This window comes from Lycium barbarum, chromosome 5, assembly GCF_019175385.1.
Source record: "Lycium barbarum isolate Lr01 chromosome 5, ASM1917538v2, whole genome shotgun sequence".
Classification (NCBI taxonomy): Eukaryota; Viridiplantae; Streptophyta; class Magnoliopsida; order Solanales; family Solanaceae; genus Lycium; species Lycium barbarum.
In genome coordinates, this window is record NC_083341.1 from 132,313,115 (window position 1) to 132,337,214 (window position 24,100).

Below are 24,100 nucleotides of genomic sequence, written 5' to 3' on the forward strand. Positions count from 1 at the left end.
GGAAAATGTTGGAATAGGGAATATATACATGCAAGTGGGGTTTGGGATCATGGGATGAGGGGTAGTTATAACCGTATGTGGTGTATATATTTAAGTTTCTGCATAAATTCTAGGCAAGAAAAAAGGAAGTTTGCGCCATAACTGCTATGTCATAAAAAGAGTTACAATTTTATTTTATTTTTTAAATATAGAACATAATAGAGATAATAGGGACTAAAACCAATATATATATATATATATATATAAAGAAAGAAGATAAGTATGGATTCCTAAATTTTAGCAGTTTTTTCTTGAGCAGTGCAAATGGCCTTTTGATATATATCAATCGATGTCTGATTTTTTAAATTTTTCTTAATTAATATTTCAAAACTCCAAATCAAATTATACACATGTCTCAACCTGCTTAAGCCACTTAGCTTAATGTGGTGCTTTTGCCTCTGCTTTTATATATAGATATATTTTAGATAGCAGTCACTTTTTTTCCCTCATAATGTCCAATTATCAAATTCTCAAGTCGGAATTTTCTCCTCTTTTTTTTTTTTTTTTTTACATTGCAATTTTATCAACTCTCGATCATATGTTTTTGAAAGCAAATCCCCTTAACATAAGAAATAATTTAATATAGTGGCAAAGAAGATTAAGAACTTCATATCACAGGTTCAAATTCCAACTATTCCTATAATATTATAACTATTTCTCTTTTAATTTTTTTTATATACATTTTACCAGTGACACACATTCGTTATTATCAGAAAGAACAACTATAATTCTCCACTATTTTTACTCCTTTTAGTAATTTGAACTTCCAATTTTCATGGTTGAGGCATATGTACAACTAAAGTTATAATAGATGTGATAATTTAAATTAAAATAGCTAGTGAAGTTAAACTAATTTTATCTATCTAATATCTTGGAAAAAGACTTCTAATTCTATATTATAGCTTTCATGTCCTTGATTTGTCTTCATTTTCCTAATTAATTGACAAGCTGCTACTGTTAACAACAAAATAAAAGATGCTTTCAGAAATCAGGAAAAGGGAAGTGCAAAATGACCTTTTGTTGTCACCTGTTAAACCATATGGATCAAAAGCAACAAATTGACATAGTTAGAGGACCATTTTGTTCAAATAAGAAAAGAAAAGAAAAGGAAAAAAAAGGAAAAAGCAAAGGCTCTTTCTCCTGCAAGAACACACACAGTAATCGTTTAGCTAGGCAAAATACTTATTTGCCAAAATATACCTTTCACACCCAACAAAATTCCAATGTTTAGAGTTCACTGCAATTACACCCAAAAGTAGAAAAAAAAAAAAGATTCTTGAAAATCATGTTTTTTTTTTTTTGTTTTTGTTAAATACTGATAAAGCTTGCCTTTTGTATGAGTTTTAATCAAATTTTGTGCCACCCGGAATCAGAAAAAACAGATTCTTGAAAATCATGTTTTTTGTTAAATACTGATAAAGATTGTCTTTTTATGAGTCTTGATCAAATTCTGTGTGAAGAAACCACTCCAAAAGAGGAAAACGATTCTTGAAAATCATTTTTTATGGTTAAATACTGATAAAGATTGTTTTTTTACGAGTTTTATGAAAGGTGCAGAAAATCTTCAGAAAGTTGCAGGTTGGTTGTGAAAATGTGTGCAATAGCTACCAAGAATGCAGATAGAAGAGTGGAGTCATTAGTAGTGAAGCCTCCAGCAAACCCAACTTACGATTTAAAGGGTGTTATTCAACTTGCCCTTTCTGAAGATGCTGGGGATTTAGGTTTGGATTAAAGCCCATATTTTTTTCTTTTTAATCTTATGTTGTCAAATGGGTTGTGCTTAGTTTTTATATTTAAGGAAATGTTAAGCTAATTGTGAAGTTTTTATTTAATTGAGAGTTGTTCTATGAAGTTTAGTTAGATTCTTTTTTTTGTTGCCTCAATTAATTTACAGGTTATTTGTTCTTTGTGAGCATTATCTTCAGTTTGGGGGTGTGGGGAGGAAATAGTGTGTGTGTGTGTGGGGGGGGGGGGGGTTGTCGGCACTAATCGAAATTTGCGCTTGAACTCGAGACCTCTGATTAAGGATATTGTCATTTATTCTAATTTCTATTCAATCTGTGTGATGGGAAAGTTGTTATTTTTTAACTTTCTTGGAAATATAGCTTTTTTCAGTGCTCAATGTATTCTTGTGTGAAATGCAGGAGATGTGTCCTGTTGACTTGGAATCCGAAGCTCATTTTCTTGCAAAGGAAGACGAAATTGTAGCAGGAATTACACTTGCTGAGATGATATTCGCGGAAGTTGATCCTTCACTAAAGGTATTGATTTTCCCATTAGATATTTCTGGTAACCGGTATTTCTACTTTGAAGAAATTTTTGATAAAGGGTAATTTTTAATTTTTTGTTCTCGTTATCAGGTGGAATGGTTTAGAAAGGATGGTGATAAAGTTCATAAAGGCTTGAAATTTGGAAAAGTACTAGGTAACCTAAATGTGAGAAATGATTAATTGCTAATGAGTTTTTGACTAGTTAATAAATTCACTTGACTTTTGTAGGAAAGGCTCACAGCACTGTTATAGCTGAGAGGGTTGTTCTCAATTTTATGCAAAGAATGAGTGGAATAGCTACACTGACAAAGGTCTGTTTGTCCTCGTGTAAGTAGCTCATCATTAATAACGATCTGGAAATATATTGCCATGAATGGAAATGGTTATTATCATTGATGAGTCGGTATTCATGTTCCAAGTGTAAATCTGAGACTGATAAATTGTTCTATGCCCGAAATTACTGAGTTTCGTTGCAGAAACATATGTGTTGATCCATATTTAGACATTCCTCTATGATGTATAAAATCGATGAAATATGTTGTTCATGAATGAGTTAATGTTTGAGTTAAAATCTTTAGATGTTACTTCTACTTTAACCGGCCAATATCCAAGCTTCATTCAGAAACCTATCTTTGTTCGTGAGTTGGCGCAATTGGCTTGTTAGCTCATTTATCAAGCTCGTAAGCTGTTATAGTGGGAGACTTTGTCCGAATTTGCAATCTCTGTTTTATGGTAAAAGAACTAAAGTCTCCATTCATCAATGTTTCGAGTGTAGTAGCTTTTCTGAGATGATTATAGGAGAAGCCACTAGCGTTACTTGCTTGGGCTGCGAGTCTAGTAATATAACCTTTTTTAGATTTCCTTTTTTCTTATTTTTAATAATGGGGGTGCCCGATCAATTTGCGCACACCTTGTGTATTCCATTGGGATACCTGCTACCTCTTACCAGCACAAGTATCGAATAACTCTCTCCACGAAGGTTAAGCGATAGGAAGAAATCACCTAATATTTATTGTCCCTCTAAGGATTTGAATCCTGGTCTCCCATGGTTTTCACCCACTTCGCTGACCGTTAGGATGTGCCCTTGGGTACTAACCTTTTTTAGATTTTTAGGCTTCTCTTTTGTCTTTGTGCCGAAGAATGTCCCAAACAGGCTACCCTCATAAGCTATGTTGCTCGGACTCTCCAAAATTGTTGCCGCACCCATGTCGGATCCTCCAAAAATGCACTAACTTTCGAGGATCCGACATGCACCTAGGGGCATTTTTGAAGAATTGGAGCAACATAGATCATAAGGACCCTGCTTGCTAAATTCATTGATTTCATGCTCCAATGCGAATCAGAACTAGATGCTTTGTACTTGATAATATGAGGTTCAACACTTCAACTAAAGCATGCTATTCAAGATATAATGGAGTCTAATTTCTTGCCTCTATGGTCGTGATGGTCACTGATGAGAAGAGGCTTGACCTTTTTATATTCGCAGGCAATGGCAGTTGCTGCACACCCTGCCTGCATCTTGGAGACTAGGAAAACTGCTCCAGGATTACGTTTGATGGATAAATGGGCGGTAAAGATCCATTTACCAAAAATCATCCACTTGTCAGGTGCTATATGACATGTATAGTTTATTTTGGCTGACTTTCTATCTGGCTTTAACTGAAGGTATTGATCGGTGGGGGGAAGAATTACAAAATGGGTGATGATAAAAGACAATCACTTATCTGCTGCTGGAGGTGTCAACAAAGCTCTAAAATCTGTCGATCAGTATTTGGAGAAAAATAATCATCAAATGGGGGTTGAGGTTGGCCTCATATACCTTTGCAATAAATTCTTTGGTATGTTTATAGTTCTGAGTTCTTACCTTATAAATTTGTTGTTTGAACTTTTGATATGTTTATTTTTGCAATATATTATTCTTAGCTTCTGCCATCGGTTTTTCTAATGCTTTTGTACATTTTGGTCAAATAAACATTTTGCTAGAGCCATTCAATAATAAACTATTTATATCTCTGAAGATATAAACTTCATGCTACTTCCGATGCCCTTTCACTGAAGAACTGAATTCTCATCTGTTGAAATCAAATGTTAGTCCAAGAAAGAGATGTTTGGCCTAAAACTCGAGAATTTTATTTTGCATAATTATATCTAGATAGTGGATACTCTTGGTAGGAGAGTAGTATTCCCAGAATACATCGTGACATCGAATAACCAAAACAGGAGAGAAAAATGAGGTCATTTTGACCAAGTGTAATCAGTTAGGAAACAAAATAGTTTGCGGGGTTTGGAGTACTTTTCAAGGTCTTCTTTTTTGGATTCAAGTACACAAAAAGTACATGAGTTCCACATTCTTTCTCGATAATGATTTTCTTTTGTTACTAAAAGGAAAAACCGAACAAGTAAAAAGATAAAAAAATTTTTGGCTAACTGAACAATTTTTTATTCAAATAACCAGATGATCCTTTAATACACCACTGACTCTGTTTTGACTATAGAGTCAGATCCTATCAACTTCCTATGCTAGGCATTCATAACATATTACTGAGATACAAAAGAAGCCTATACAGGATATTGATTAAGTCTATCTAAAGGCCTACTCCATTTACAATTTCTCTGCCCTCTGATATGCAGCTGCAAGATGATGTCCCTGATGATTTGCACAGGCTGCTTCTCATTTTCTTGAAACCTTCTAGCATTCCTTTCTTGCCATATGTGATATATAACTGCTACACTAAGAAATCCTAGTATACTTGCTCTTGGCCTTCCATTATGCACATGTTGTGCCATCCACTTCACTTCATCCGCCGAGTTTGTAACCTGTCTTGTAATGCCCATCCATTGCAAAATTGTTGACCAGATGTAATTGGAAAACCTGCATTCAAAGAACAAATGTTGCATTGTTTCAGTAGCACTGGTGCTGCATAGGACACACTCCGGATCCACTTGTATGCCCCATTTTGCAAGCCTATCCACAGTTGCTAATCTCCCCTGCACAGCCAACCAAAGTATAAACTGATGCCTGGGCACTCCACCTGTGGACAGAACTAAACTCTTCCATGGTGCCTTAAGATGCTGAGGAATGAGAGAAAGGTATGTTGCCTTGATATTAAACTTCCCTCCACTTGAGAACTGGTTAAGATGGGCAATAGGATCTACTACATCAAACCAAGCCCTGGCATCCAAGATCTTCCTAACCAGCCAACTAGCTTGTTTAGGTGTGACACAAGTAGCTAAGTCATTGTGGTTGATGTAGAAACTGTATATCCACTGTACCCATAGAGTGTCCTTCTTGTGTGACAGTGCCCATAGTAGCTTGCATATAGCTGCTTTGTTCCATTTAGCAAAATCAATTATATTCAGTCCCCCTGCAGCCTTTGGTAAACACATTGTATCCCATGCCACTAAGGCTTTCTTTGAGCTTTCAGCACTGCCTATCCATAGAAAAATTCATCATTTTCACAATCTTTTGTGGCAAGAGAAATACCTGACCTCAATACGTTTGCATTTCAAAGAGTACACTTTTTATAAGTTGCAATCTACCACTGTAAGAAAGTAATTTAGAGGACCAACATCTGATCCTTGCCACTATCTTCTCAACAAGAGGTAAACACTGCTGGATATTCAACTTTCTTGAGCTCAAAGGTACTCCAAGGTACTTAAATGGTATCTCCCCCATAGTAAACTGCATCTCCTGAAGAATATGCCTTTTGAACTCCTCTGGTACCCCAGCCACATAAAAGGAACTTTTCTCAAGGTTGGCTTGTAGTCCAGATACACTTGAGAAATGATTGAAAGCCTCAAGTAATAGCTGGATGGACCCCTTATCAGCCTTACAACACATGATCAAATCATCTGCAAAGCAGATGTGTACCAGTTGCAGTCTTTCACACTTAGGGTGGTAATTGAAGTTGGGATTATGTCTCAACTGCTTCAAGGACCTGTGTAGATATTCCATTACAAGAACAAATAGGTAAGGGGACATAGGATCCCCTTGCCTAAGCCCCTTCTTTGCTTGGAACTGGTCAGTCAATGATCCATTAATCAGAATTGAATAGCTAACAGTAGAAACACAAATCATGATCAATTCAACTCGTTTACAGGGCAACACAAATTCTAGCAGAACCATCCTAAAAAATCCCCACTCTACAGAATCAGAATCATAAGCTTTCCTGATGTCTATCTTCATGAAACATCTAGGTGACACATGCTTTTTACCATATCCCTTTACCAACTCATGAGCTACAATTACATTATCTAGGATATTCCTACCCTCTATGAATGCTGATTGTGAAGGTCCTACCAGATAATCTACCACAAGTTTGAGTTTAGCAGTCAACAGTTTGCCAATCAACTTGTATAGTGTAGTACAACAAGCAATTGGTCTAAACTCCTTCACAAAGTTAGGGCTTTTCACCTTTGGAACTAAGGTAACAGTGGTGCAGTTAATGCTTTTTAACAATTTCCCATCTGAGAAGAACTACATGACTGCCTCAATTACTTCCTCTCCAATAATATGCCAGTATTTTTTAAAAAATTCAGCAGGGAAACCATCTATACCTGGAGCTTTATCAGGGGGAAGCATGTTCATTGTGTTTACTATTTCCTCTCTGGTAATAGGCAGCAAAAGCTGCCTTTGTTGCTCAATGGTCAAACATGGTCCATCCTTTGCTATGGCAGGATCTAGACATGGTAGTTCTTCACCTGCAGTGCCAAGTAACCCCTTAAAGAATGAAATAAACTCTTGTTGCACCAGGGTGGGGTCAGTGATCCTGTCTCCATGTTCATTACAAATGGATGGAACCCTGTTCCTAGCTTGTCTAGCCTTGAGATGTGCATGAAAAAAATTTGTGTTGGCATCCCCATAAGTTATCCATGTTGCTCTAGACTTCTATCTCAGCACTTGTTCATGTAGCCTATCCCATTTCTGAATATCCCTTAAAGTGTCCCTTTCAGCATCTATGAGGTTGGCATCAAACATATTCTGACTGAGCTTCTCCTATATCTCTTGCAGCTTACCCTTCAAACTATGCAGTTTACCCTTCAAATTATGCAGTTTGGTTTCTAAGGAATTCATAGTTCTGTTGAGTTGCTTACATTGTGCACCTAGCAGTTGCAATTTCCTCCACACCTTGTACGTATAGAAGCCTTGAACCTGCACTGCCCATATTTGTTCAACCTGAGCCTTGAATTCCTCCTGCTTGAGTAATAGATTCAATAGTCTGAATGGCTTGGTACTAGGCTGATGCACTACAGAGGTATTCACTAGTATAGGAGAGTGGTCTGAGCATTCAGGTAGACCAATCAATGCCTCCAAGTTAGCATGCTGCATGAACTATCTTGAATTCCCTAGAATCCAGTCATTTCTACTACTGTATATTCTGCCCACAGCATCCCTCTTGTTGCACCATGTGAACTCACACCCTCTTCTAGTCATTTGCCCCAACCCTATATCTTCAACACAGTCTATAAAGTCTTGTATCTCTTGATGATGTACAGGAGTACCATTAATTCTATCTTCCACTGAAAGGCAAGTATTGAAATCCCCCAGTATAAGCCAGGGTTCAGCCATTGTGTGATTAGTGTGCCTCAAAGTGTCCCATATATCCTTCCTTTCAACATTTGTATTATATCCATAGACAAAAGTCATGTAAGTGGCAAAAGAAGACCCCTTATCTTCCACATAGCAGTGTATAAGTTGTGGCCTAGCCAGGACAACAATAACCTTGACATTACTATGTTTCCAACCAAGTCATATTCTGCCATTTGGCTCCAGGGAATAATCTGCATACCATGTCCAATCTACCCCAAAGAACCTTTGAACTTTTTCTACCTTCCTTTGCTTTATTTTTGTCTCTAAACAACCTAGTAAATCTATTATATGCTTTAGCAAAAAGGATCTCAACTCCTTTTGCTTGAAGGGCTGATTTAGCCCTCTAATGTTCCAAGCACAGAAAATCATGTAGCACTTGTTGAGGGCTGCTTAGGACCATGTGTACCAATGCCTTCTACCACAAATCCCAAATTACTGAGTTGTGCTTGATCATTCAACTCCTGTGTCTCTCCACCATGATCATTACTGTCAGTTTGGTTTGTCACCTCCCCCTGAACTTGAGTGACTTGGTTTCCAGGTTTGGCCTGCCAACGCCCCTGTTGTGCTTGTGTATATCTACCTTGTGGATGTGTAGGTGCTGCAGTAGGCTTAGGATCAACTACCTTCTCAGCAGTCACCCCTTTGTTTTTGGCATTCTGCTTAGCAGCCAAATTCACAGGGCAAGCTTCCACAACATGCCCCAAGCACATACAATCCTTACAGTACTCTGGATACCAGTCATAAGACACCTCTTCTACCCTTGTCTTCCTCTTTGCTTCTTCTATGCTCAGTTGTTCAGGGAGTGGCTGAGTAACGTCCACCTCAACTAGGATTCTAGCATAAGATAACCTTTCCTCTTCAGCAGTCAATCTATCAGTGCACCAAGGTTTACCCAAATAACTAGCAATCCTACCCAAGTTTTCAATTGCCCAATATTGGATCGGTAAATTCGGGAAGTTAACCCAAAGAGGCATTTGCCTTAATGATTCCTTGCCCATACTAAAATCAGCTTCCCATTCTTTGAGCACCATTGGACGATAATTAAAAGTGTAAGGCCCATTCTCTAGAACATCCATTTTATCTTGTTCATTTCCAAACATGAAGATGAAATAGCCATCATCATGTAAGAATACTCTAGGTACCTCCACAAAATTCCAAATAGCATATACGAATTTCAAAATTTTCTTAAATGTGGGGTTCTTTCCAACTACATACCCTATTAGGGCACAATCCCACTTCCTCTTTTGCATTTCCACCTCCTCCATATATTTTTTTTATTGGATGAAACCTCCTCCATATTAAGTTTGACAATTTTTTCCCCGTCACGGAGCACCGGAGGGAAGTAGGACAGTTGTTTACCTCTTTTCAGAGCTCTATTGTTGCGTCGTGGAGCCTCCTCAACTGCAATGCTACCCCCAGTAAAGGTGAGCTTTCTAGCTGCCTGTGCCGCCATCATTTCATTCTCAGCCCTAATAGGTGGTGTAGTCATTGGTTGTTTGTCCCGTTGTGTAGCATCCTTCGTCGGAGCCTGTTGAACCTTCGAGCTCTGTGTAGCACCAGTCAACCACTGTGTGAGCTGAACCGGAGCTAAGATCTGAGGAACACCGGATTTTGGGGTTACAACACGGCTTGACGTTGTATTAGTGGCCTCCAATGGTACTGTAGCAGTCTGCGTATTGTTTTGCTTAGTGGTTGCCTGAGCTTTAGCGCGTTTTCTGGCCATACTCTCCGACGGCGTATGTTAGCAATCCTTTGCATAACGTGCGCCTATAGAGTCCTTTGCGTAACGTGCGCCTCTCAAAGAAGATAAAATTAATATTGCTGAAACAGCTGTGCAATTTTCCTTTGTTTCAGAAAATTCAGTGTTATCATCCACCCTAATATAATCTATGAAGTTTAAGAGGAACTGTATTTTAAATCTGCCTTTGGCTCTTTGCATAACACATATTTGCATTGTCTTTCATTAAGTTGGTACTTGCACCTTCTTTGGATAGTTAAAAACACTAATTATGTGGATAATTTGAGGAGAGCATCCAATCCTAATAACTTATACAGTCAATAAGTTATTAACATGAAATAAGCTTGCTTGGGATGGTTTATGAGGAATCCTTTCAGTTGGTTAGGGACTTGTATGTCAGTACAGGGATAAGTGAGATTAGAGAATCTCCAGTTCTAGAGAATGCCCAATCCATTAAAAGACAAGTATTTAGTACTATTAGAATAAATTGGCCCGAATCAGTAGGGAATTTCTTCCAAATTGTTTGATTTATGATACCGCATGTCATTTTATTTGGCAATAGAGCTGTGGTCCTTCCCGTGTGTACACTATATGTGGTAATTTTTAGCAGAGCTTCAAACCTTTTTTTCCTAACAGGTTGAGACCCGGACTCTTGCAGAAGTACGTGAGGTTCTAGAATATGCATCTCAAACAAAGACTTCATTGACTAGGATAATGCTGGACAATATGGTTATTCCATTAGCTAACGGGGATGTTGAGGTATCCATGCTTAAGGAGGCTGTAGATTTGATCGATGGGAGGTTTGAGACAGAGGTAACTCCTGATTTCATTTTCATGTTTGACTGCTTCACACAATTGTCAGCATATAGAAGATTAATGTGATTCAATGCCTTGACTTTTCTCATTTGTAAGATTACTCATTATTAGTCACTAGACTCGCAACACATATAACGGTTTCCTCTTTACGATTATTGAAATTGTCAAATGTAATGACATACATATGAATTTGCTAAAGCCAAGATACGAGTTACTTTTTCTGTTTTTCATATCTGTCATCAAACATGTATACTCCCCTCTGTCCCAATTTATGTGAAGGGTTCAGAGTACGAAGATTAAAACATTTAATTTGATTATTAATTCGGGTATAGATTCTTCAAATTTTCTAAAATAAAATTGACATATTTGATAACTACACGAAAAATACTACAAAGTCAACATAGCTAATGATTTAAAATACTTAAAAAATGTTGGAGAAAATATATCTTCTGATGACATGTTGTTTTTGCTGTAATGATGGCAGGCTTCAGGAAATGTTACCCTTGAAACAGTCCATGCGATTGGACAAACTGGTGTTACCTACATTTCTAGGTATGCATTTCACTCATGCCATTCCAGAAGATACTTATTAAAGAAAGTGGGAGATAATAAAAATAGACGAGACTTCTCGGTGTATGTTATTTGTATAGCCGGGAGTTCTTCTCCTTTCTTTTTAATATAATATAATAAGAAGATGGTCAGTTTTCTTGCTCAGATCAGACAAAAATATCTCAGTAGATAATCTATGTTATGTATAATAAGGCAAAATTGAGGATTCATATAGCCGACCTCAACTTGTTCGGGACTGAGACATCGTTTCGTTTTTGGGTTTCATACTGGAGAAAGTTTAATACTTGTTTCATCCAGTAATGATACTTTGATAGAAGTATCTTTCTTTTGTTATGGTACTCACAGAATACGTTTTTGAATGTTTACAGCGGTGCCCTAACACATTCTGTGAAAGCACTTGACATTTCCCTGAAAATCGACACAGAGCTCGCCCTTGAAGTTGGACGACGTACAAAACGAGCATGACCACCTTTATTTATACTTTGTTCTAATTTGTAAACTCAAGAGATTAGAAGCAGCATAATAGCACAAAGTGCAAATAAGAATAATCAGACAAAAAGATGAAGATATCTGGAATATTTGATGGCTTTCTTCCAATGTAATTGCTTGAGTTGGTATCTCACTATAGCTTGCTTTCATATTTCCCGACTTTGATACAATGAAGACACTTGATTTCAAAGCTTGGTGTATGTAAAGTTGTGTTACTTGTTCTTTTTTGGCTCTTTTCCAGCCTCTTTTTTTTTTTTTTTTTTTGCACTATATGTTTATAAAGAAGCTTGGGATGATAATACTCTTGGTCTCTCGGTTATTTTTAAATTCTTATTTTGGTCATTATGATATCTGATTAAGCACACTTAACCTTCAATTAACAGAACATGTCTCTTTTGGTTCCTTTATGTAGAAATTTGTTATATTTAGACTAGTTTTGAAACTATACTACCCATAAATATTGAGCAATATTACATGTTTAATAATTGATCGGTAAATTTGAAGAAATAGCAAGCATTCTTCTCTCCACACTAGCCGTTTGCCATTAAGATGGAATACAAAGCAGTGATTCTCACACCAACCCTTGCAGGCTTATATTCCATTGCATTACAAGTATATTCTGCTACACTTCCCGTCCAAATTTATCTGTTACAATCACATTATGAGTATAGCATGCACACACAAAATAAAAACGGTTCTTAAAACTCATGATAGAAGGTAACATAGAGCGAAAGTGTGTGCGAAATGGAAAAAATTAGATTCTACTATTTTAATCAATTAGAATACAATTACTCTTCTTATATAATCATTTCTTTTCATAACCCAAAATATTAAATGAAAACCCTTTTAATAATGTTATGTTGTCTTGCTCATTATCACTTAATAAATTCTTTACAATTATAACCCACTTTTTTCGCAACACTGTTCTTTTGAGATTTACTACAGGTCCAAGTTTACAAGCCTTTTTAACAGGTGAAAACAAGAAATGAAAGAAAACATACATGGACAAGAAATTTTATTTTGTGAGTCACATAACCAACATTACTTATGTGAGTCTAGTTTATTATTTGACAAGTGGACTCATGGGTCCCACAAGCTTGTTTTTAAGCATAAAATAAAATAAAAGACTATATTAAAGTCTACATTTTTCCTTGTAGGATGCTTGGTTAAAAGGAAATTAAAAAAAAAGAGAGAAATTAAAAAAAAAATCTCCTAATCGGCTTTGATGACAAAATCGTTGGTCTGGGAATATTTAGTTGCTGCAAGGTCTTTGCTTTTAATATAATTCTCAATTGAAGTTTTTACATTTTAGGATCCAATCTAATTTAAAAGCATGAGCATTTTCTACATTTGTAAAAAAATTAACTTCTTTCCTGCAATCAATTAAAATAAGAAGAGAAACTTTGAGCTAGTGCTGATTCATGATTATGAAAATATCCTATAAATTTACTCAATTACGATCATATTTATTTTAACATTCATGAAAAATAATATCTAAAGTAATTGATAATCCAATTTACTTCCGTAAAGACCAAATGACCATATATGTATGTATTTGGGAATTGAGAATTTGAGATTGATGATCTTTTAGAAAAGTCTAGGATGTCGTCAAAGCCGTTCGAAGTTCTTTAATTTTTAATTACTTTTAGCTAAGCATCCTCCCCCCCTTTTTTTTTGGTTTTATAACTAAGCATCCTAATAAGGAAAAATGTAGATTTATTATTGTCTTTTTCATTTTATGCTTAGAAACAAATTTGCGGGACCCATGAGTCCACATGTCAAATAATAAACTAGACTCACATAAGTAATATTGGTCTATGTGACCCATAAAATAAAATTTCTCCGACATGGACATATTAATTAAGATATGGCTAATAACCAAAGATGGAATGTTAACATACCTATAATTCGAACTTGAAGCTCACCATTTCCATAGCTTTCTTGCTCTTGTTGAATTTTCTTTGCACTAGTCTCAATTGCAGAGCTGCAAAATTCTATTTGGATTAATTTTAGTGTCATTGTGTCTCCAATACTCTGGGGAATCTCCCCTAGCTTTTTGAGCCACCTCAGGACTAGTTGCTCAAGCTTCGGAAAATTATAACTAGTTGCTTCCCACCTTTCCGGACATTCCCACTCAAGTCGTAGATATTTTAATCTTTGAAACACAACATCTTCATTTAGTCTCCAATCTGTTCCATGGAATGCACAATCTGCTTTGAGCACCTCAAGATTGGGTAAATTAGCCAGCACAACCATATCTTTCCATGCCAAATTAGTAGCACGTAATGTCAACTGCTTGAGATTAGGCAGGAAAAACTCTCTGGAGAGAATTAGGTCTATGGGATGCGTTGCTTCTATAGTTAGTGTCTCCAGCTCTTGTAATTGAATGATAGAATCAAGAACAGCAGGCCAGTCAACATGCTTAATATCTACAATATTCAGCTTAATTAGATTGGGAGTTCTTCTTAGGATTTTCTCAAAAAACGGAGAGGAATTGACACAAGTATTTGCAAATTATTGAGAAACAAAGGTTTTTCTCCATAACTTTCTACCTCAAGAGGATCTGGAAAATGTATATTGCATCCAATATCCAAATGTCTTATCTCTGTCTTTGTCCAGATCTCTGGTAAGAGCTCCAAGTTTGTCATACCTTGTATTTTACGAAGAGTTATGGTCTGTAGATTCCACAATTTGGCTAGTGAAAGAGCTTCGTCAATGTTTGCAGCAACATATCTCAAATGTACAAGTTGAGGTATTACATCAGAGAAATCGTAATCAATTTGAGATACGTCCAACACCTTAAGCAGCTCAAAATGTGAGATAATGGAACAGGGACGCTTATAAATAACAAAAGGATTAATGCTCGTAAAAACCAAGCTGCGGATTGTACTGATAATACCACTCCCATTCCTTTCACAATAACCAACCTCTGAAATTTTTGATGCGGATTGTACTGATAAAATTTCAGAGGTTGGTTTTTTTTTTTTTCTGACAAACAAATACTGCATCAAATAAATTGGGATATAACACTTCTGGTCTCTCAATTATTAGTAATTCTTATTTTGGTTCTTATGTTGTTACACCCCGCACTTTCAGTGTTACATCCCGTACTTCGAAGAAGCACTGGTTAAACTTGAATGCAAGTATGTCGAGCTATGACTAGGTAAAACAACTTTGAAGTGTGAGGAACGAAGCATTATTAAGTATATTATTTAAGTAAAGGATAAATTATGATCTTGTAAGTCGTAACCGGGAAGGACAATCTTGGAACCAAAGGACATGACGATTATTAAGTATGATTAGTGATAAATATCATGTATGAAGAGTTTCAGAAGATTTCGGGATCAAGCAAATCGAAGAAAATAAGTTTGACGAAAATTTGGAAAAAGTTGATAGGATTTTGGGCAGATTTTTAGTCAATTTTGGAGGGGTATATCTCCTAGTATATTAGGAGTTTTAAGGTGTTTCTAAAGCCTAAAATGAAATTCATCGAGTCTAGTTTCCAATGCCCTCGTCGATACGACATCGGAGTAGATAATTGTTACACCCCGTACCTCGGAGAAGCACTGGTTAAATTTGAATGTAAGTATGTCGAGTATGAGGAACGAGGTATTATTAAGTATATTGTTTAAGTAAAGGATGATTATGATCTCGTAAATCGTAATCGGGAAAGACTATTTTGAAACACAAGAACATGGCCATTATCATGTATAATAAATGATAAATATCATGTATGGAGAGTTTCGGAAGATTTCGAGATCAAGCAAATTGAAGAAAATAAGTTTGACGAAAATTTGAGAAATGTTGGGCAGATTTTTAGTCAACTTTGGAGGGGCATATCTACTAGTATATTAGGAGTTTTAAGGTGAAACAAAAGCCTAAAATGAATTTCATCGAGTCTAGTTTCTAATGCAACAAGCCGCTCTTCGATAGGACATCGGAGTACAGAATTATGAACGTTACAAACTGAGTTGACAAAGTAGAAATAGGGCTGCTACAGTATTGCTACAGTATTGCTACAGTACTGCCGACTTAGCCACTATAAAAGGGGTTAAAATCCCATTTTTCTTCATCAAAAACCTCTCAAAATTTCCAGAAAATTCAGCAGCAAAAAGGGCTCTTAAATCTCACATAAAAGTGAGGATCTTGAGCAAAATTCAAGCTACGGAATACTAATCGAAGTCCGGTCAACGTGTAGGCGCGATTATAATTTCAATTTGTGTGGAGTTAGCTTGGGAACAAGTAGATATGGAAGATCTTGCTACCTTAGTAAAAATAAGGTATGAATCATTGAATCTTTTCTTTATCAACATTGATTAAGGAATAATTGCAAGAATAAAAGTTATAGTTGGTGTTGTTGACTTATGGATTGAGGGTTGAATAGAATTTTGGATGAAAATACATATATTTATCTTGTATGATGTTGGTATTGTTGTTGTTGATTGGTTGTTGATATTAGGATTTCGGGCTAGGCATATAAATAGGGGAGATGCTGCCCGAATTTCGACAGAATCTAAAAGGGATTTTAATTAAGGGCTTAAGACGAGCGTATGATGATGATTCTAATAATAGTATGAATGGTTGTATGTGTAGACTACAAGGCTACGAATGATCTTAAGTGCATTGCAAGACAGGAAGTAAGTTGGAAGTCGAAAAGTTGTCTTCCAGGTATGTTAAGGCTAGTCCCTTTCTTTCTAAAGGCATGATCCTTTCGTTATAAACCTTTGTGTCATACCCATAATATTATTGGTTTCACAAACGCTAGAAGTCCACGAATTTCATGATCCTTGTGCTGTTATTGAGCTTCTAAAGGCATGATTTTTTTCCTACCAAACTATGTATGAATTCCATGAAAATTTTCATTTCCAAGAATGTTAAAGATTCATGACTCTTAAAGTTTTTATGATGGTAAAGATGAATAATTTTTTTTGATAACCATGATGATGATTATGAGGGATTTATTTATCCAAGCTCCGAGGCATACGGATTTCATGTTATTATGAGATGATTTTTATTCATAGAGATTTCCATGTACATGAGCTTTATACTATTACGAGGTGATTGAGCTTACTTTGCAATTTCTTAATTTCCTTCATTGTTGGTAATCTCACCTTATGACCCTTGTTCCTTCAAGGTGGGATAAACGACGATGATTGATCCATAATATAATCGGAGGCTACTGACCTTACGTCACTCCGATATAGTTGTGGCTTTTGATTGGGCTCTTATGCATGCTTTATATATATGTATGTATTTTCTCACACCGCGCCGCGCTATAGTCGGCCGGTCATGACACGTAGATGTGCACACCACTGCAGTGGGCATGTTATGATATTGCCCCGGACGCGAGCTAATGATGATAACACCGAGCCTTAATGGCCAGGCATGATAATATATATATGACATCGAGCCTTAATGGCCGGGCATGGTACTATGTATATGTATAGAAATGTTTTTTTTAAAGGCTAAGCATGCATGACATCCGCCTTATGAGGCATTCAGATGTACAGGTTATCTCTCTTATTCCATGTTACCTTTCATATTTATATTATGGTGTTATTCATGCCTTACATACCCAGTACATCATTCGTACTGACGTCCCTTCTGGTGGACGCTGCGTTTCATGCCACGCAGGTGTATACAGATGAGTAGAGGACATTGCTAGAAGATGTTCCTGTTGGATTGGCGAGCTCCATTTCCTTCCGGAGTGTTGCCGAGTCGGAGTATCTATGTTATGGTATATTGATTTATGTTAGAGACTTTGCAGACAGAGTCACGTATATAGCATGTCAGTCTTGCAAGTGGGTCTGCAAGCCGATGTATCATTATGCATTATGTTACAAATTTCATATGATTACAAATTTTACTTAATTTGAGAAAGACAAAATGAATGTTTTTGAAAAGCTTTCATTATGCATTTCATTTCGTGATTTAAGAGTCCAGTGAGATTATGAATATAACGAGAACCAGTGGGTTCGATCGGCTCTAAGTAAAAGGGTCGGGTGCCCATCATACCCTATCAGGACTGGGGTGTGACAAGAATTATGGACGTTACAAGTTAGGCTGACAGAGTAGAAACGCGTGCTACAGTACTGCTACAGTACTCAGTGTGAACAGTAAAAATTAGAAATTTAAAAAACGAAAATCTGATTTTTTTTTCACTCATTTTCTACCACCTTCTCTCCCTAAATTCTCTCTACACTTCCTCAAAAATATTTCTACCAAATTCATGAAGGTGTAAGATCAATTCAAGTGATTTTGCTTAATCGAGGACCGGATAACGCATGGTTGTGATTCTAGTATTTTTCTGCGGTGGATTTTAGCGTGGATTCAAGTGGATATCGGAGATATTGCTGTTTTAACAAGATTAAGGTAGGAACATCTTTCTATTTACGTTAATACCGGTTTATTCTCGGAGACAAAGTCGTTAAGTAATTGTATAGTAAGTTGGATAGTTATGGAAGTTGGAAAACATCGTGTGGGCTGTTTTATGGCAAATGTTGGTGTTGATAATGTTGTTGTGATGTTGGTTGTTGGATTGTGATTTCGAGCTAGGCATATAAACAGGGGAGATGTTGCCCGAATTTCGGTAGATTCTAAATGAATTTAAATTAAGGGCTTAAGACGAGCGTATGACGATGAGCCTAACAATAGTATGAATGGTTGTATATGTAGATCACGAGGCTACAAATGATCTTAAGTGAATTGCAAGACAAGAAGTAAGTTGGAAGTAGAGAAATTATCTTCCAGGTATGTTAAGACTATTCCTCTTTCTTTTAAAGGCATGATTTTTTTCCTACCAACCCATGCACGAATTCTATAAAAATTCTCATTTCCAAGAATGTTAGCGATTCATGACTCTTAAATTTTCATGGTGCTAAAGATGAATAATTTTTTTTTATGATAACCATGACGATGATTATGAGAGATTTAGTTATCAAAGCTCCAAGGCATAGGGATTTCATGATATTGTGAGATGATTTTATTCATAAAGATTTCTAAGTACATGAGCTTTATATTATTATGAGGTGATTGAGCTTACTTTGCAATTTCTTAATTTCCTTCATTGTTGGTAATCTCACCTTATGACCCTTGTTCCTTCAAGGTGGGATAAACGATGATGATTGATCCATAACATAATCGGAGGCTACCGACCTTACGTCACTCCGATATAGTTGTGGCTTTTGATTGGGCTCTCACACATACATGCTTTATATATATGTATGTATTTTCTCACACCGCGTCGCGCTATAGTCGGCCGGGCATGGCACGTAGATGTGCACCCCACTGCAGTGGGCATGTTATGATATTACCACGGACGCGGGCTAATGATGATAATACCGAGCCTTAATGGCCGTGCATGATACTATATATATGACACCGAGCCTTAATGGCCGGGCATGCTACTATATATATGTATAATTATTTTTTTTAAAGTCTAAGCATGCATGACACCGCTTTATGAGGCATCCAGATATACAGGTTATCTCTCATATTCCATGTTACCTTTCATATCTATATTATGTTGTTATTCATGCCTTACATACTCAGTACATTATTCGTACTGACGTCCCTTCTTGTAGACGCTGCGCTCATGTCCGCAAGTAGGTAGGGAGACGGATCAGACCCGTAGGTGTTTTATCAGCGAATTCTCAGAATCACTCCACTACTTCGGAGCTGCAGTCTATTTGGTATTGTCCTTATGATCATTTGTATTCTATGTAGAAGCTCGTAGACGTGTGTGTACAGTTAGATGTTTTATAGCTCCACCGGTTCATATTGTTGTATAATATTTTGGTGGCCTTGTCGGGCTTATTTTGAGCTCTTGATACTTTACTGTTAACTTTGCCGGCTTTATGATATACGTTATGTTGTGGCGACCTTGTCGGTTCGCATATGAACATATGTGCTGAATGATCGAATATTCCTATGTTGGGCCTTTTCTGCGTGCAGGCGTTCTTTGAGTTATGGTTTATAATGTTCAAAGTAACGGATAAGTCAGGTGGTTCCCGGCCTACGGGTCGGAGCCCGTCATACTCCTGGTAGGGGTGTGACATATGTTATCTGATTAAGCACATTTAATCCTCAATTAATAGAACACGTGTCTCTTTTGGTCCCTTCAATTATAACGCTTATTTTGGTCTATATTACTCTCAAATATTGAGCAACAATACATATTTAACATTACATTGCCCATTAAATAGTTTAACAGTTGATAATTTTGAAAGAGTTGCAAGCACAAGGAAGAAAAGTGTGTTTCAGCTAATTGAAGGTTTAATATGTTTTATTTTTCTCTCCACACTAGCAGTTTGTCATTACGATGGAATGCAAAACTGTGACTCTCACAACAACAATTGGAGGCTTTCACATTATTTCAAGTCATAATAATTCAAACTGATACGCGATAGTTTTCGTTCTGTATTAAAAACAAATTCCAAATCAAATTACAGATAAATGAAAAAACAAATATTTGCCAAAATGTGCAATTTTTGGCTCAACAATTCTAGTGGTGCATTATTTTTATGCAAACACCAAAAATATTCTCAACGCATTTGTAGAGTGCAACGTAAGGGTAAACCATAACGGAAAAGGAAACAATAGGTTGAAGCCGTTAAATAATACAAGCCATAAGTCTCATATGACTTATAAATCGCATTTGGCTTGTATAATAATGGCTTTTGTTTATTATTTCCACTATGCTTTATATTTATGTCGCATTCCACAAATGTGTTTTGCATATTTATGATATTCTCTTAGAAACAACAACACACCACTGAAATTGTTGAGCCAAAAGTGCACATCTTGGGGAAAATTCTTTGGGTTTCAAGTTTGCAAATAACATAAAATTCTGGCAATTCTCTGAAGGCAATGCATTCGAACAAATCAATTATTAAAATATTCAAACATTCTAGGATGTAGGTACTATATGCTTGAACACAGATCCGAGCCAATTGAATATCAAGGGGGAAAATACATGAATAAACTCTCCATAACGTCTCATTTACTCAGGTTTTTAACACCACCAACACCAGCAGATTTTTCAACTTTCACTGAGCTAAAAAATCACCCCTGTATAAAAATCACGTGAAAAATTTAATGATATGTTGTGCTTGCTCATTATCACTTAATACATTGTTTTACAACTAAATCCAACGTTTTGATGAAGCAAATATACCTCATCGGTGATGAACGAGAACTCCGGGCTCCTTATAAGCTTGAGTAATCCTCCTCCTCCTTATAGGGTCAACGCCTAATTTGACATTTGACAATACAATTCCTTGACATTATTACTATAGGTCATTATTACATAAATTAACAACTAACAAGAATCAACTTCTTCGGGAAAAATTAGAGGAGAGTGTGTGCGAATGGAAAAATAAATAAATTCTAGTACTACAGTACTATTTTAATCAATTAGAATACAATTACTTTTCCTACATAATCATTATTTTTTCATAAACCAAAAATATAAATTAAAACCGTTTTAACGTTATGTTGTCTTGCACATTATCACTTAAATATATTCTTTACAATTATTTCAAACTTTTTTTTTTTTGGCAAAACTATTCTTTTGAAATTTATTATAGGTCCAACTTTACAAGCCCCTTTAGCAGGTGGAAACAAGAAACGAAAGAAAAAAGAAAACAAGACATGAACATATTAATTAAGACTTGACTAATAATCAAAGATGGAATTTTAACATACCTAAAAATTTGAAATTGAAGCTCATCATTTCCTTCGCTTTCTTGCTCTTGTTGAATTTTCTTTGCACTACTGGCGGCTCCAGAGCTACAATTTTCTATGTGGATTAATTTTAGTGTCGTTATTTCTCCAATACTCTGAGGAATCTCCTCCAGCTTAAGGAGCTCAATCAATATTAGTTGCTCAAGCATCGGAAAATTATCACTAGCTGCTTCCCACCTTTCCAGATCTCCGTACTTCATTCGTAGATATTTTAATTTTTGAAACACAACATCTTCATCTAGCCTCCAGTCTGTTCCCCTGAATGCATGATTTGTTTTGAGAACCTCAAGATTGGGTAAATTAGCCAGCACATCCATATCTTCCCATGCCAAACAAGTAAAAATAAATGTCAATTGCTTGAGATTAGGCAGGAAACAATCCCGGGAGAGAATCATCGGGTCAAAGCCTAGTAGTGCTTCTATAGTTAGTTTCTCCATCTGCTGTAATAGAATGACAGAATCAAGAATAGCAGGCCAGTCAACGGGTTTCAAAGACATAATCTTTAGCTTAATTATATTGGGAGTTCTTCTTAGTATTTCTGCCAAAAAAGGAGAGGACTTGACAACAAGTATTTGCAAATTATTGAGAAACAAAGGTTGTTCTCCTTGACTTTCTGCCTCAAGAGGATTGGGTATAAACCCTGCAATAATGAGATGTCTTATCTCTGTCTTTGTCCAGATCTCTAGTGGGAGTTCCAAGTATCTGCTAATACTATGAAGAATTACGGTCTGTAAATTCCACAATTTGGCCAGTGAAGGAGCTTTGGCTATTTTTGCAGCAACATATCTCAAATGTACAAGTTGAGATATTACACCAGAGAAATCGTACTTAATTGAAGATACATCCAACACCTTAAGCAACTCAAAATGTGAGATAATGGAACAGGGACGCTCATAAATATAAATATGATTAATGCTCGTAAAAACCAAGCTGCGGATTTTACTGATAATACCACTCCCATGCCTATAACAATCAAGCGGCACAATCACTCTCCGTTCATTATTTATTCTTTCTGAGAAAATAGGGACATTCTCAATCTTGACATGTACAAAATTTTCAATTTGAGCTTCTCTTATGCACAGCTGCCGAAGAAGATCATGAATTTTGCAAGTTTTCATTCTTCCATTAGCCTTCTGTTTACCAGCCAAAATTAGACTTCTATCAATTAACTCTTCTAGATACTCCTCTGCTATTATTTCTAACCTTTTATCGCATCTTGCCTTTATAAACTGCTCAGCAATCCATAGCCTAGTCAACTTCCAAACATAAATCTCCATATCTTCAGGAAAACCTCCAACATACAGAAAACAAGCCTTCAAATGTTGGGGCAAGTAACTATAGCTCAAAGAAAGAATTGCTCGACATTGTTCAGAAACCGTACCAAAGAATGAGTTCAAATTTTTCTCAAGCTTCTTCCAATTATCATGGGTCGGTTCCATCTTTCCAAGAAGTCCAGCAACGACAATAATTGATAGAGGTAATCCTCTGCACTGCTTTACGATATGCTTCCCAATTTCTTCTAGTTGCGGAGGATAGGGATATTTTCCGAAAAGTCTTTCAGTAAACAGAATCCAACTATCTCTGAAATTTAGAAAAGACATACCATGAGGAGGAGAATCAGGGCAGCTGGCACAATCAGCAACATTTTTTAGCCGAGTGGTTAATAGAATTCGTCTTTTATTGTCATCATTTGGAAATACTCTTTGCATTTGGTCCCAAGCCTCAGTACTCCAAATATCATCTATGACAATTAGAAATCTCCTGCGCTTCAGACCTCTAAACACAATCTCCATCAGTTGATCGTTGCTCATTTCTTGATTGCTTCCAGTAATTGAGGAGACAACTTCAAGAAGCATTTGTCTCTCATTGTAGTTTTCAGAGACAGTGACCCATGCACGTTTATCAAATCGGGAACGAATAGATAGATCATCATAAACTTTTCTAGCGAGAGTTGACTTACCTATACCTCCCATACCGACAATTGGTATGACAATTAACTCATCTGTTTGGGCGGTGAGGCGATCTACTATGGTATTGAAGTCATCCTCCATCCCAACAATAGTACTGTGCTCAGTTGCATACCTTCTTGATGATGAAGAAGTAATAGTTGCTTCTGTTGACTTGAATCCAAGCTTGTTAAACTCGATCTGCATCACCTCTTTCTTGAGAGAATCAACTTCTTTTTCCACTTCTACCAATTCTTCAGAAAAGGATCTACATGCCCTTTCTCGGTTGTCTCCATTATAAGCTAGAATGACGCTTCTAAGGCTTGAATCAACTCTATCTTCTGCTTTGTAGACTATATCTCTGATCCTCTTTTCTATAACCTTGAGAGTTTCAATATCTTTGGCTTCCTTTGAAGTATCCTCAAGAAAAACTTGCAGAGCACATAGACTTTGATAAGCAGATTCAACATGTTGTTGTTGTATACAGCTTCCACAGACCAACTGTTGGTTAGGTTGCAAGAGTTGTTGCAGTGTATGCATAAGTGAAGAAAGAGCAGCATAAGCCATTTTCTCCGAGTAATGGTTATTGCAACTTGATGGAATGCCTAAAAGATAGATCGGTGCAGATTTCAGTAGCTTAGTTAATTATTGTCCAAACAGGTGTAGTCCTAATTTATTTACACCTTTTTCTAAAGGCATAATACATAAACACGCCCTCAAACTTGGCCTCAGCTGGCAAGTATGCCCTTCAAATTTGGGTGTGCACAAGTAGGCACCTCAACTTGTATAAAATTGAACACGTAAACACAAATGCTGACGTGGCACTGATGTGGTGTTGACGTGACACATAAATTTGGAGGTATCTAGATGATCGTTTTGTAAGTTGGATTGTTCAACT

At 36.5% G+C, this 24,100-nt stretch overlaps 1 protein-coding gene and 1 pseudogene across 1 annotated transcript; one reads left to right on the plus strand and one right to left on the minus strand.

Annotated features, from left to right (window-relative positions):
• Window positions 1-1,085: 1,085 nt before the first annotated feature.
• On the plus strand, window positions 1,086-11,734 carry LOC132641611 (quinolinate phosphoribosyltransferase [decarboxylating] 1a-like; annotated as a pseudogene).
• An 8,953-nt stretch (window positions 11,735-20,687) lies between these two features.
• Window positions 20,688-23,773, minus strand: LOC132642752 (putative late blight resistance protein homolog R1B-16). Its single transcript, XM_060359798.1, has 2 exons — window positions 21,218-23,773; window positions 20,688-20,762 (listed from the first exon to the last, which is right to left on the minus strand). Exons 1-2 carry the CDS (start codon window positions 23,767-23,769, stop codon window positions 20,756-20,758), a joined length of 2,559 nt encoding a protein of 852 aa, XP_060215781.1. The 5' UTR covers window positions 23,770-23,773; the 3' UTR covers window positions 20,688-20,755.
• Between the last annotated feature and the right edge of the window lie 327 nt (window positions 23,774-24,100).